A 15,312-nucleotide genomic window follows, 5' to 3' on the forward strand; every position below is an offset into this window, starting at 1 on the left:
TGCAAACTCATCTGTTTGCAATGTATGTTAATGACTAGGAGGAAGGCAGTGAATGTACTGTAGCTACATTCACAGACAACACAAACATAGGTGGAAAGGTGAAGGTGATACAACAGTTTATAGAGAGATATTGATAGGTTAAATAATTGGGCAGAAAGTTGGCAAATTGAGTGTAATGTGGGGAAAATGTGAAATTGTTCATATTGGAAGACAGAACGAAAGAATTATGATTATTCTTGTCATAATTTAAATGGAGAAAAGCTGCAGCACAAAGGGTCTCGGACATACTTGTGCACAAAGCACAGGAAGTTAGTACGCAGGTACAGCACGTAATCAGGAAGGCTAATGAATGGCCCTTATTTCAAGTGGTTGGAGTATGAGAGTAGGGAATTTTTACTGTAACTGTACAAGGTGTTGGTAAGACCTAACCCTAACCCTATCGCAGGAGTACTGTGACAGTTTTGGTCCTCTTATTTAAGAAAAAATCTCATTGTTTCATTGGAGGCAGTTCAGAGAATGTTCACCATGATGATTCCTGGTATGGAGGGATTTAAAGAAGAGTGAGAGGTGATCTCATTGAAATATAGAGGATTCTTAAGAAAGTTGACAGGGTAAATACTGAGATGATGTTTCCTTCATGGGAAAGTCTAGGACATAATAAAGGGGTGCCAGTTGAAGATTGAGATGAGGAGAAATTTCTTCTCTCAGAATGTTGAGTCTTTGGAACTCCTTGTGGCCTAAACAGCCCACTCCTTTTCCAATTCCAGTATTACCAAGGTGGCACCAGCATGTTAGGTAGTGTTCAGGCCTTTTGTTTTGTTTTCTCTTCTTCTTCCTTTCTTCTTCATCTCCGAGGCCGGAGTGGTGTCGGCGGGTCAGTGGCTGCAGTTTCAGCAGCAAGGACCGGGACTCCTGGCAGTGGTCGCAGTGCCCGGAGCCTGGACCCCCAGTGGCAGTAGGCCCGGAGTCTGGATCCCCAGCAGCAGTAGGCCTGGAGCCTGGACCCCCAGTGGCAGTAGGCCTGGAGCCTGGACTCCTGGCAGTGTCAGCAAGGCAGCGATGGCAGCAGAGCTAGGGTCTCCTGGGGCATCGGGGTCATCGTCGCTGTTCCTGGAGTGGGACTCCTTGAGGACCAGAACATCTTGCAGAGACCTTGTAGAAGAAGAACCCTTATTTAAGTAATTTCTTTTTATCTTGTTATAACTTAAAATGATGCTGGATTGTGGCAACAAAACAGTTCTCACTCTATCTTCAAGATATATTGGACAATAAATAAGTCCTCCTTCCCTCCCTCCCTCTGATGTGATGTGACATGATTTGCAGCTTACTACCAGTCCAAGCTCTCTTTCAGCCTGGATTGAACGTATTCTTTCTTTGGATAGTCATACATCTGAATTCTCTTAATTTCAATCCAGACAGACATTTAATTTGCTGGATCCAAATTAATAACATGTGAAGGACATTATCTCTCCATTTTGCTAGTTGTGGTCTCTGACTAGGAACTCCTGTGCAAGTGATGTGCTTCATCACATAATAACAGACACTCTGAATAAGAATGCTTTTGTACATAGATGATCGCTGTTCTATTTTGCCTTGCATTCAGCTTGTCCCAAAGATGGGTTGCCACTTGCTGCTGCTATGGTTGGTGTTCTGCACTTAAGTATTAACACTGTGTCAAGAGATTCTCCTATGTTTGAATCAGTGATGAATGTTAATGTAAAGGGAGGTTGTTTTTTCTGTTTCTCCCAGTATCAATATGATGTGGCCTGGGACAGTGTGGTACTGATTAGACACTTAATAGAGCTTCCTCTACTAGCCCTTAAGACTCTCCAAGGCAGCTATTACAAGGTTAAACTCAGCTTTAGCTGTACAGTGTTTTAAATGTAACACAGTGTCTCAGGGTGCTTCACAGGAATTGTATAAATCTACGTTTGCCACCAAGCTGCATAAGGAAACAGTAGGGCAGGTGACCAAAAGCTTGGTAACAGAAGGAAGGTTTAAAGATTTTGGATGGGAATGCCAGAGCTTGAGGTTCAGGCAGTTGAAAATGCAACCAATCTAATGGTGGAGGGATGGAATTCAAGGACGGGGAGATGGTTGCCATTGAAAGAGCACAGATCTCTGAAGATTGTGGGACTGGAGTGGGTTACAGAGACACAAAACGGCAGGGTTAGGAAACAATTGAAAACAAAGAAACTAATTTTAAAAATAGGCCATTGGTAGGAAGGGGTTCACTGTAGGCCCAGAGCACATGGATGATGTATGAATGGAACATTGCATTTTAGGATACAGGGCAACAGAGTTTTGGATCTCAACTTAATGAGGAGTGCAAGGTACAGAGCATAGCTCTCCCCACAATGCCCCATCAAGCATACCTGAGGCAGACAGAGGGTAAAGTTTCCACTGCACTGTCCCCATCTAACACTCTCAGGACATGTAAAGTAGTTAAATTTAAGATGAAGCATACTCCACACTGTCCCATCAAACACTGGCAGGGGAGGTAAGCACAAGTTCAATAGAGAATGCAACTCACTGTCCTGGTGAAAAATGTTGTAGCGTGATTTCACTGTCACAGCATCTTATAATTCCAAGTTTTCAGTACTGCAGCAGGATTGCAAAGACGTTTTAGTATGAAAGCAAATTTGCTTATGAAGATATTTTTGTTGTGTTCAGAACCTGCTTTCTACTATTTGGACTGAATGAATGACCTTGTAATAAGAGGTTTAACTGAGCTGGCAGTTACAAGACCACCCTCGCTCTTCCTTTTCTTTGCTTCAAGCAGCCTGCAGTGGCCGTGCAAAGCCAGGAAGTCCAGTGTAAATATAGTAACTCTATCAATGTTGCCATGTGAATATCCAGCGCAGCTAGTGGAGTGTGGAAGGTTGACGTCCTTGGGTGTCTATCACGTGAGCTGATTTGTATTGCCCTGACTGCCGAAGGCAGGGGCCCCAGCATTGTAACAGCTTCTTGTTGTCTTTGCTGAGCATGTTATATTGGCCCTGATGTAGTCTCTCAGTATGCTCTTAAGAGATGGTGCAAACTATTTACTGAAGTGTTATTAACTGTTTGCCAGCTCCCCTCCCTTCATGGCCTGACTCGTTTGTTTTGGGAAAGTTTGAAGTGATTGATCTCGGAGAGCTCTCTGATTGTGACTGAACTGCACTGATTTCCAGGTGTGATTCGTGGAGTGGGTGCTGAAGCTGTGTACTCTAAAGCAATGTTTGCACTAGTGTGGCTCAGCCTCTGAGCCAGTTGCAGAGCAGCCAACTGGACACAATAGAGGAGCTGACGATAGGGTACATCACTCCCCACTCATTCCTAAAAGCAAGTCAGGAAAGCAGGATGGCTGAAGACAGTTGGGATGGTAAGCAAGGGTGCAGCCGAGCAGTTTGTCTGTCACATTCTTTTCCAGTTGTTCACTCTTGACATTTCGTGTTTGTGTCAGAGCAATCTCTCAAATCCCCATGTGAACAGAGCTTTTGTATTTGTTTAAAGAGACTTCTGCAGCACTTGAGGGTAAATGGTATGTTAAACTCCCAAGGACTGTGCCAATTTATATTTCAGTGTTTTTCTGTCTGCGTCATTGTATTTATGTGTGTCTCCTGCCTAAAATCACTGGATTCAGCAGGGCAATATATGAGATGGTGCCTCATACTTACTGTTCAAATGTACCAACTCTGAGAGGCCAGATATGACAGTTGCCCCTCCGAGTGCTTGTGTGTATAAGTTTATAAGCAGTGAAGAATAATGGGCTGTGTTTTGTGAAAAGGGTTTAACAAACCTTGCATTGTTCTGTGCCAGTTCCACTTATACTGAGGATTTGCACAAAAGTGAATTGTAATTTATAAACTAAATTATTCTTAGAAAGTGTAAATTCTTATTGTGTATTTACAGTCTATATTTTTTTAAAAGTTCGTTTTTTAAACGTGATCTGATGTGTGCTGAGTTAGGTGAAACGTTAAAAACCGAAAGAACCGATGCTGTAAATCAGAAACAAAAACAGGAGTTGCTGGAAAAGCTCAGCAGGTCTGGCAGCATCTGTGGAGAGAAATCAGAGTTAACGTTTTGGCTGCAGTGTCACCGGACATGCAACATTAACTGTGATTTCTCTCCTTAGATGCTGCCAGACCTGCTGAGCTTTTCCAGCAACTTCTGTTTTTGTAGGTGTAACGTTATGTGATGTTAAATTAGTATGGTGTTTGAACGTCTGAATCAATTTCCCTTACCTGAGTGGGTTCATTGTGCTGCACCCTGGCAAATATATCTGTGATCCATCAATTCATTGAAGGGTTGAGACCTGTAAACTTAAGCATAGTCTGGAACTTGTAAGACTTCTGTAAAATGTGAACATTTAAATGTTTTTTGCAACTGAAATCTTTGAGATCTGGTCTTGGTAGTAATCACATCTTGAGAACTTGTCAGTGATGTCAGAGAATGTAGATTTGCATGGCTCCTTATTAGCTGTTCGTCTAAAAATCTCATCATTCTGAAAAACTTAGAAGTTATCAGAGTTTGATGGCATAAAGTCATAAGGGCACAGAAGGAGGCCATTTTGCCCATTTTTCAAAATTCTTTCATGGGACTTGGGTGTTGCTGGCTAGCCAGCATTTATTGCCCAATCCCAGTTGCCCTTGAGAAGGTGGTGCTAAGCTGCTTTCTTGAACTGCTTCAGTCCATGTGCAGTAAGTAGACACAGAATGCTATTAGGGAGAGAGTTCCAGAATTTTGACCCAGTGGAGCTGATGGAACATCAATATGATTCCAAGTCAGGATGGTGAGTGACTTGGAAGGGAGCTTGCACATGGTGGTGTTCCCATGTATCTGCTGCCCTTGTCCTTGTAGATGGAAGTGGTTGTGGGTTCGTAGGTGCTGTCTCAGGGTCTTTGGTGAATTTCTGTAGGGCATCTGGTGGATAGTACACACTGCTGTTACTGAGTGTCAGTGGTAGAGGGAGTGGATGGTTGTGAATGTGATGCCAATCAAGCAGGCTGCTTTATCCTGGATCGTCATAGAGTGATACAGCACGTAAACAGACCCTTTGGTCCAACTTGTCCATACCGACCAAATTTGCCAAATTAGATAGTCCGACTTGTCTGCATTTGGCCTATGCCCCTCTAAACCTTGCCTATTCATGTACCTGTCCAAATGTCTTTTAAATGTTGTAACTCTGCCTGCATCTACCACTTCCTCTGGCAGTTTATTCCACACACGAACCACTCGCAGTGTGAAAATGTTGCCCCTCAGGTCCCTTTTAAATCTTTCTCCTCTCACTTTAAAAATATGCCCCCTAGTTTTGAATTCCCCCACCGTAGGGAAAAGACATTTACTATACACCTAATCTACGCCCTTGGTGATTTTATTAACCTCAATAACATCACCCCTCAACTTCCTACACTCCAGTGAGAAAAGTTTCAGCCAATCCAGCCTCTCCTTGTAACTCAAACACTCCAGTCCCAGCAACGTCCTAGTCAATCCTTTCTGAACCCTTTCCAATTTAATAATATCCTTCCTAAAGCAGGGCAACCAGAACTGTGCATAGTGTCCTGTACAACCTCAATATGATATCCCAACCCCTATTCTCAATGGCCTGAGCAATGAAGGCAACTGTGCTAAACACCTTCTTAACCACCCTGTTTCCTTGCAACGTAACATTCAAAGAAATATGTATGTGAACCCACTAGCTCTCTCAGTTCAACAGCACTACCCAGGACACCATTAACTACATAAATCCTGCCCTTGTTCATTGTAGAAAAATGCAATGCCTCTTAATTATCTAAATTAAACTCCATCTGCCACTCCTGAGCGATAGGGTTAATCAAGATCCCTTTGTAATCTAAGATAACCTTCTTCATTGTTGACTATACCACCAATTTTGGTGACATCCGCAGACTTGCAAACCATGCTTTCTACATTCTCATCCAAATCATTTATATAAACGACGAACAAAAGTGGACCCAGTACCGATCCCTGTGGAACACCGCTGGTCACAGGTCTCCAGTCTGAAAAACAACCCTCCACCACCACCCTCTGTCTCCTCCCGTCAAGCCAATTTTGTATTCAGTTAACAAGCTCCCCTTGAATCCTATGTGATCTAACTTTACGAATCAATCTACCATGCGGAACCTTGGCAAAGGCTTTACTAGAATCATACAATCCCTAACAGTGTGGAAACAGGCCATTCGGCCCAATAAGTCCACACCAACATTCCAAAGAGCATCCCACCTAGACTCAGCCCCTACCCTATCCCTGTAACCTTGCATTTCCCATGGCTAAAACACTTAAAGTCCATGTAGACAATGTCTACCACTCTGCCATCATCAATATTTTTGGTTACATCCTCAAAAAACTCAATCAAGTTTGTGAGACACAATTTCCCATGCACAAAGCCATGTTGACTGTCTCTAATCAGTCCTTACCTTGCCAAATGCATGAAAATCATATCTCTCAAAATCCCGTCCAATAAGTTAGCTACCATCGATGTCAGACTCACCAGTCTGTAGTTCCGAAGCTTCTCCTTACAGCATTTCTTAAACGAAGGCATAACATTAGCTGTCCTCCAGTCCTCTGGTACCTTACCCATGGCTGTAGATGATACAGGTATCTCTGCTAGGGGCCTTGCAGTTTCTTCCCTAACTTCCCATAATGTCCTGGGATACACTTGATTAGGTCCCAGAGATTTAGCCACCTTCGTTTTCTAAGACCTCCATCACCATCACCAAATCGTCTGTAATGTGGACTGTTTTCAAGACATCAGTATTTATTTCCCTGAGCTCCCTAGTCTCTATGTCTTTTGCCACAGTAAAAACTGACACAAAATATTCGTTTAATATTTCTCCCATCTCCTGTGATTCCAGACATAGGTGGCCTTGTTGATCTTTAAGGGGCCCTCTTCTCTCCCTAGTTGTCAAGCTTCTTGAGTGTTGTTGGAACTGCACCCATCCAGGCAAGTGGGGAGTGTTCCATCACACTCCTGATTTGTGCCTTGTAGATGGTGGACAGGCTTTAGGGAGTTGGGAGGTGAGCTACTCACGCAGTATTTCTAACTTCTGACCACTTGTAGCCACTGTATTTACCTGACAAGTCCAGCTGAGTTTCTGGTCAGTGGTAACCCCCAGAACGTTGATAGGGGTTTCAGTGATTGTAATGCCATTGAATGTCAAGGAGCAGTAGTAAGATTGTCTCTTATTGGAGGTGGTCATTGCCTGGCATTTGTGTGATACAAATGTTACTTACGACTTGTCAGCCCAAACCTCGATATTGTGCAGCTGTTTTTGCATTTGAGGAATGAACATTGTGCAATCATCAGCAAACATCCCCACATCTGACCTTGTGATGGAAGGAAGATCATTGATGAAGCAGCTGAAGATGGCTGGGCCTGGGACACTACCATGAGGAACTCCTGAAGAGATGTCCTGGAGCTGAGATAACTGACCTCCAACATCTACAATCATTTCCCAGGTCCCAGGTATGACTCCAACCATAGGAGAGTTTGCCCCCGATTCCCATTGATTCTAGTTTTTCTAGAGCTCCTTGATGCCACGCTTGGTCAAATGTAGCCTTGATGTCAAGGGCTGTTATTGTCGCCTCACCTGTGGAATTCAACTCTTTTATCCATGTTTGAGCCAAGGCAGTAATGAGCTTGGGAGATGAGTGGGTCTGGCAGAACCCAAATTGAGCGTCAGTTTTTGTTGCTAAGCAGGTGCTGCCTAATTGATGACATCTTCTATTACTTTACTGATGATCGAGAGTAGACTGATGGAGTGGTAATTGACTGGATCGGATTCATCATCTTTTTTGTACACAGGAAGTACCTGGGTAATTTTCCTCATTGTCGGGTGGTTTCCAGTATTGTAACTGTACTAGATCAGCTTGGCAAGGAGTGTGTCAAGTCTTCAGTACTATTGCTGGAGTATTGTAACGACCCTTTGCCTTTACAGTATCCAGTGCCTCCAACTATTTCTTCATATCACTTGGAGTGAACTGGTATGGTTGAAGACTTGCATCTGTGTTGTTGGGGACTGCTGGAGGAGGCCAAGACAGATCATCCACTTAGCACCTCTGTCTGCACTGGTATGTTGGGCTCTTCCACCAGTGAGGATAGGGATATTTGTGGAGCCTCCTCATTCAGCGAGATGTTTAATTGTCCTCCACCATTCATGATTGGATATGGCAGTGCTGCAGAGCTTAGATCTGATCTGTTGGTTGTGCGATCGCTTAGTTCTATCACTTGCTGTTTATGATGTTTGGCATGCAAGTAGTCCTGTTTGCCAGCTTCACCATGGTTGACACTTCATTTTTAGGTACGCTGGTGCTACTCCTAGCATGCCCCCATGTACTTTCTATTGAACCAGGGTTGATCCCCTGGGTTGATGATAACGTTTGAGTGAGTGATATGCCAGGCCATGAAATTTCCGAGTGTGTTGGAGTACGATTCTTCTGTTGTTGATGCCTCACAGCACATCATGAATGCCCAGTCTTGAGTTGCTAGATCTGTTCGGAGTCTGCTCCATTTGGCATGGTAGTTAGTGCCATACAAACAAGATGAAGGTTATTCTCGGTGTGAAGGCAGGACTTCACCTGCACAGCGATTGTACTCTGGTCACTGTTACCAATACTGTCATGGAAAGATGCATTTGTAGCAGGCAGATTGGTAAGAATAAGGTCAAGTATGGTTTCCCATCTTGTTGTTTCCCTCATCTCCTGCTGCACACCCAGTCTAGCAGCTATGCCCTTTAGGACCTGACCAACTTGATCTGTAGTGCTGCTGCCAAGCCGCTCCAGTGGAGTACAGTGAAATCCCCCACCCAGAGTACATTTTACACCCTTGTCATCCTTCTTCCAAGTGTTGTTCAACATGGAGGAGTACCGATTTATCAGCTGAGGAAGGACAGTGCATGGTAATCAGCAAGTGATTTCCTTGCACTTGTTTACCCTGAAACATGAAACTTAATGGGGTCTAGATTCATTGCTGAGGTCTCCCGGGCAACTCTCTCCCAACTATATATCACTGTGCCATTGCCTCTGCTGGAACCTGTCTTGCCAATGGGATGGAACATATCCAGGGATGGTGATGGTGGTGACATAGTCATACTCACAGAGTCATACCTTATAGACACTGTCAACGGTTTCTTAGTCTGTGAGACAGCTTTCCCAGTCTTGACACTAGCCCCCAAATGTTAGTAAGGAGGACTTTGCAGAGCCAACAGAGCAGTTTTTGCTGTTGTTTCCAATGTCTAGCTCGATGCCAGGTGGTATGCCTGGCTTTGTTTCTTAGTTGAGACTTTGCAGCAATGGAAGTAACTGAATGGCTTACTGGGACATTGCAGAGGGCAGTTGAGAGTCAACCACATTGCTGTGGGTGTGGATTCAGATGTAGGCCAGACCCAAGTGAGGATGGCAGATTTATCTATTCCCTTCATAATCTTATATGTTCCTATAAGATCACCCCTCATTCTTCTAAATTCCAATGAATATAATCCCGGTCAATTCAGTCTCTCCTCATACGTCAACCCTCACAACTCCAGAATCAACCTCCTCTGCACCCCCTTCAGTGCCAGTACATCCTTTCTCAAGTAAGGAGACCAAAACTGAATGCAGCACCCTATACGGATGCAGCATAATCTCCCTGCTTTTAAACTCAACCCCTCTGGCAATGAAGGACAAAATTCCATTTGCCTTCTTAATTACCTGTTGTACCTGCAAATCAACCTTCTGCAATTCATGCACAAGGCCACCCAGGTCCCTCTGCACAGCAGCATGCGGCAATTTATTACCATTCAAATAATAGTCCTTTTTACTGTTATTCCTACCAAAATGGATGACTTCTGTTTTCCAGCTGTTCCTCCCTCTCACTTGAAAGAGGTAGTGTTGGGGGCAAGCTAATGGAGCTAAAGGTAGACAAATCTCCTGTACCCTGATAGAATAGCGTTCTAAAAGAGATGGTGGGAGAAATAGCAAATGCACTCGTAATTTTCCAAAATTCTGTGGACTCTGGGGCAGTTCCAGTGAGGTCAGTTATAATTTTCAGTACAAAGTCTTTGGGCTGGGAGGAGTAAGAGCAGAGAGTGGGATAGATACCAACTTGCACCACACTTTATTAGAAAGGTGCTCCCAGATTTCAGTGCTTTATGGCCAAGCTTGAATATTGAAATTATGCTTCTGATTCTAGAGTCAGTCGCTAGAGAAATAGCTTGTTTGTATCCACCCAGATGGTTATCCACCTACAGATTTCTGGGAATTATATCATCAAGTCTTTGAGAATGAGTCACGACTTCTTTTAATTGAATAAATCAGAAAGGCTGAAGCCATTACCCTCAGCTCCCACCACAAACCCCACTCCTTGATCCTGATGCTTTATTCGTGCCTACATCACCTTCATTTCAAATGTTCTGCTGCCATCCTCGCTGATTTCACTTCCTTCAACCATCTGCTCCCGGATGTCGAGAAGCTGCAATTGCAGTAATACTCACACACCCAGCACTCCCACTACCCTTTCTGACCCACACCTGATCCTTTCTGTACAGCATATTAAAATTAAAATACTATGCCTCCAGTTCAAATAACCACCCCTACTACCACCACACTTGCTTTGCTTTATTCCACCACACCAAACTCGCCCCCCGCCCCCCCGCCAACAATTTGCTTTTCTTCTCCCACCACGGAGTCTTCAAACCCAACCTCCCTATGCTGAACCATCAAGGTTTTCAAAGCCTCCATTTCTGCAACTTCCTGCTAAATGCCTCCACATCTTTCCCACTTTTAAATATGCCTTTTTAAACCTATCTTTCCACCTACGCCTTTAGCCATCTCCTTGAATCTCCCCTAACTCTTAGCACTTTACTGAGCAGCAGAAACATGTTTGCGACACCTCAGCCTGTCCGTGGAAGGTCATGGCATCCATTTTGCTTGGCTGGCGTAACACCATTAGGAAAAATGAGATGAATGATTGCACAATCCAGCCTTTGGCATTAGAAAAGGACCAAACACTTTGTGTGCTCGGGCCTCATTTGGGTGTCTTCCATGAACTGCAAGCACTCATGAGGTGTTGACTGACATCTCACCAACACAGGGTCATAGAGTTAGCACAGAAGTGGTCCTTTGGCCCATCAAGTCTACACCAAACTAATGTTATGATATTTCAAGTGCACATCCATGTATTTTTTAAAGGATGTGAGGGTTCCTGCCTCCACCACCCTCCCAGGCAGTGCATTCAAGGTTCCCACCCTTCTGGCTGAAAATTGTTTTCTACAAATCCCTTCTAAACTTCCTGTCCTTCACCTTTAATTTGTGATCCCCACCTCCCCCCATTATCACCAGACAGCAGAGTGGCTCAGAGGTTAGCACTGCTGCCTCTCAGCGTCAGGGTTCCGGGTTCAATTCCACCCTCAGGTGACTGTCTGTGTGGAGTTTGCGCGTACTTCCTGTGTCTACGTGGGTTCCCTCCAGGTGTTCCAGTTTCGTCCCACAGTCCGAAGATGTGCAGGTTAGGGTGGATTGGTCATGCTAAATTGCCCCATAGTGTCCAGGGATGAGCAGGCTGGTGGATGTGACATGGTTAAATGTGGGGTTATGGGGACAGGATCCGATATTTTTGGAGGGTGCAGACTCGATAGGCCAAACGGCCTCTATCTGCACTGCAGGGTTTCAATGATTCACAGCCCATCATCTTATACGTCTCAATCAGGATGCCTTCAGCCTTCTATGCTCCAAGGAAAACAACCCAAGCCTCTCCAGCCTCTCTTTATTGCTAACCTGTTCCGTCCCAGGCAACATCCTTGTGAATTACCTCTGCACTGTATTCAGTGCAATCACACTGTTCCTATGTGGCCAAATTTTGTCCAAACTTCATCTGCAAATTGGCTGATGACACCACCGTTATAGGTCGGATATCAAACAATGACAAGACAGGATAGAGATAGATTGCTTGGTGGCGTGTTGTAAAGATAACAATCTCTCCCTCAACATCAGCAAGACTAAAGAGCTGATCATTGTCTTCAGGGAAGAAGGAGGAGGGAACATCCCTATCTACATCAATTGAGCTGTGGTGGAGGTTTTTGAAAGCATCAAGTTCCTAGGTATGACAATCACCAACAATCTGTCCTGGACCACCCACATTGATGCGATAGTAAAGAAGGCACAACAATGCCTCTCCTTCCTCGGGAGGCTAAGGAAATTCAGAACGTCCATTACTAACTTTTACAGATGCACCGTAGAAAGCATTCTATCGGGATGCATCACGGCTTGGTATGGTAACTGCTCTGCCAGGACCGTAAGAAACTACAGAAAGTTGTGAACACAGCCCAGTCCTTCTCACAAACCAACCTTCCAACCATTAACTTCATCTACACTTTTCACTGCCTCGGGAAGGCAGTCAGCATCATCAAAGACCCCTCCCACCCTGGATATAATCTCTTCCAACCTCTTCTGTCAGGCAGAAGGTACAAAAGTTTAAACACACATACCAACAGGTTCAAGAACAGCTTCTTCCCCACTATTATTAGACTTCTGAATGGACCTCTCAAATTTCAAATCTAATGTTGATCTTGCTCTTTGTATGCCTTCTTTGCAGCTATAATTTGTATTCCTCGCTGTGTTCAATCACCGTATGATCATTGTATGTAATGATCTGTTTGTTCTACACACAAAATGAAACTTTTTACTGTACCTAGGTACATGTGACAATAATTAATCAAATCAAGTCAAATCAAATCAAATATAATGAGGCAACCAGAACTCCAGCCTAGCCAAAGTTTTGTATTGCTCCAACATAACCTCTGTGCTCTTAAAATCTATGCCATGACTGATAAAGTGTCCTGTATGCCTTCTTAACCACCCTATTAATCTGGCCTGTCACCTTCAGGGATCTGTGGACAAGAACACCAAGATCCCTCTGTTCCTCTGAGCTTCCTAGTCTTCTGCCATTCTTTGAATGAATGAATGAATGATTTATTTATTGTCATCTACATCATGAAGATAGAGTGAAAAGTGTTTCATTGCCACAATCCGACGCCATTTTGAGCTACAATGAGGATAAAAGTCTTATTTAAGTGATTTAAATAAGATTTCATCTTCTGTTCAAATTGGGATCTCAAGCACGGCTTCAGGCCATCTGCAAGGTGTTCAAGTTCTCAACAAGTCCCACTCCAGAAAAAGGATGATGCTGACGCCACAGGAGACCCCAGCTCTGCTGCTGCCACCACCACCACCGCTTTGCTGACATCAGCAAGAGTCCAGGCTTCAGGAATTCCGGTCTCCCTCCTGTAGGAAGGATATCATGAAACTAGAAAGGGTTTCATGAGGAGGATGTTGCCATGGTTGGAGGGTTTGAGCTAGAGGGAGAGGCCAAATAGGCTGGGGCCATTTTCCTTGGAGCATTTGAGGCTGAAGGGTAACGTTATACAGTTTATAAAATCATGAGGGGCATGGATAGAGTAAATAAATAAGGTCTTTTCCCTGGGGTAGGGGAGTCCAAAACTAGAGGCCATAGGTTTAAGGTGAGGGGGGAAAGATTTGAAAGGGACCTCGGGGGCAATTTTTTCACACAGAGGGTGGTGCATATATGGAATGAGCTGCCAGAGGAAGTGGTGGAGGCTGGTACAATTACAGCATTTAAAAGGCATCTGGATGGGTATATGAATAGGAAAGGTTTAGAGGGATATGGGCCAAATGCTGACAAATGGGACTAGATTTATATAGGATATCTGGTCAGCAGTTGGACCGAAGAGTTTGTTTCTGTGCTGTGTCTCTCCATGATTCTATGACTCTACCACAGCCAAGAGTCCCCACTCCAGGCACTGCCATTACCAAGAGCCCAGACTCCAGGCCTACCACCGCCAGGAGTCCCTGTTCCAGACGTCCTGTCACCACCAAGAATCCAGGTTCTGGGCCTACTGCCATCAGCAGTCCCCACTGTGGGCACTGCTGCTGCCAAGAATCCAGGCTCTAGGCCTACTGCCGCCAAGGGGTCCCTGCTCTGAGCATTGCTGCTTTGTCATGTTACTTGTCCCAACATGTATCACCTAACCCTTTACAAGGTTAAATTCCATCTGTCATCAATCTGCCCACCTGATCAACCTACCTATATCTTTCTGCAACCTAAGACGTTCCACACTATGAACCACATGGCCAATCTTTGTGTCATCTGCAAACTTACTTATCATACCCCCATTGTGACATTTTCATCTATACATTTTATATATATTATGAACAATAACGATCCTAGCAGTGATCCCTGTGGTATGCCACTGTACACTAGCCTCCTCATACAAACATCTTTCTAACACCACCCTCTCTGTGCTACCACTTACCCAATTTTGGATCCAATTTGTCAAGTTGTGGTCTGGAGTCAGTAGATCCATGGCTCCTGTAAACTGGCTAGCTGAAAGTTGAACCTTTTAAAGATGGGACACAGGGTAGGAATCGTGAAGCGATCAAGTGAGTTGGTTTCAGCGTGTGCTGTTCCTGACCCTGCAGAAGTCAGTTGGACCTATTTCAGAGCAAGCAGTCCTTTCAACTATTGTTGAATAAGCAGCAGCATGACTAGTGCCAGCAAACACACCACGCTTTCAAACTGCATGCAAACTACAACTTAAGCCTGACCATCAATGTGAAACCCTAATGCACAATATAAAACAAGGCAGCAGTCCACTCACTACAGAAGCTCTGATCACTCATTTCAAGGACTGCTCTGAAATTTAGTTTGGCAGCTAGTGGGTGGTAACATTTTAAAAAAACAAAAAAATCTGTCAGTCTACATTTTCAGGTGGTAGGAAGATTAATATTTCACCCCCAGATTATTAGAAAAGATTTGGCATATGAGTGCTATGAGCTACCTGTGTAAAATTGTGGCTGATTTTAACTTCCGGGCACCACTGTGTGGTGAAGACAAACACCTGTACTGTGATGTTTTATATAAGACAGAGAAAGAATGAATCCCTTAAAGTACCGTAAATATTTGGTAGCTATTGACAGAATTTAATGGAACTTCTAGTCAGTATCTCTCAGTACGGACAAAATCCAGCTCCATGAACGAATGCTCCAAATGGAGATTGTCAGTAACTGAATGGGAACTGACCTAGACCTGGGGTCCATTCCAATAGTACAGAATCCAGAGTCTTTGCTTCAGGTTTCACTGTGGCAGAGTGGTAATCCTGGATAATCAGTTAGCCTACTGGTTTAAGAAATTGTTGCATAATTTCTCTCTGTTTATCCTAAGGCAAATGAGCTTAAGATTCGTGAGAGTCATAAGATATATTTTCAGCACATTGGAGCAGTGGTTGGGGGAGTAGGGGTTTGGTGGAAGTGAAGAAACTT

General features: G+C 44.1%; 1 protein-coding gene across 4 annotated transcripts in view; it reads left to right on the top strand.

Annotated features, from left to right (window-relative positions):
• Positions 1-15,312, top strand: part of LOC109910402 (cAMP-dependent protein kinase catalytic subunit alpha-like) — a 159,262-nt gene that overhangs the window by 66,905 nt on the left and 77,045 nt on the right. The window contains exon 1 of one of the 4 annotated variants that reach the window (XM_020509574.2): positions 3,185-3,364. The exons of the other annotated variants lie outside the window; for them this stretch is intronic. Within the exon in view, the coding sequence (XP_020365163.1) occupies positions 3,343-3,364 (22 nt within the window). The 5' untranslated portion in view covers positions 3,185-3,342. Of the gene's footprint in view, positions 1-3,184; positions 3,365-15,312 lie in introns of those variants that run through there. 4 annotated transcript variants of the gene reach the window in all.

Source organism: Rhincodon typus, chromosome 38, assembly GCF_021869965.1.
Source record: "Rhincodon typus isolate 14 chromosome 38, sRhiTyp1.1, whole genome shotgun sequence".
NCBI classification, from domain to species: Eukaryota; Metazoa; Chordata; class Chondrichthyes; order Orectolobiformes; family Rhincodontidae; genus Rhincodon; species Rhincodon typus.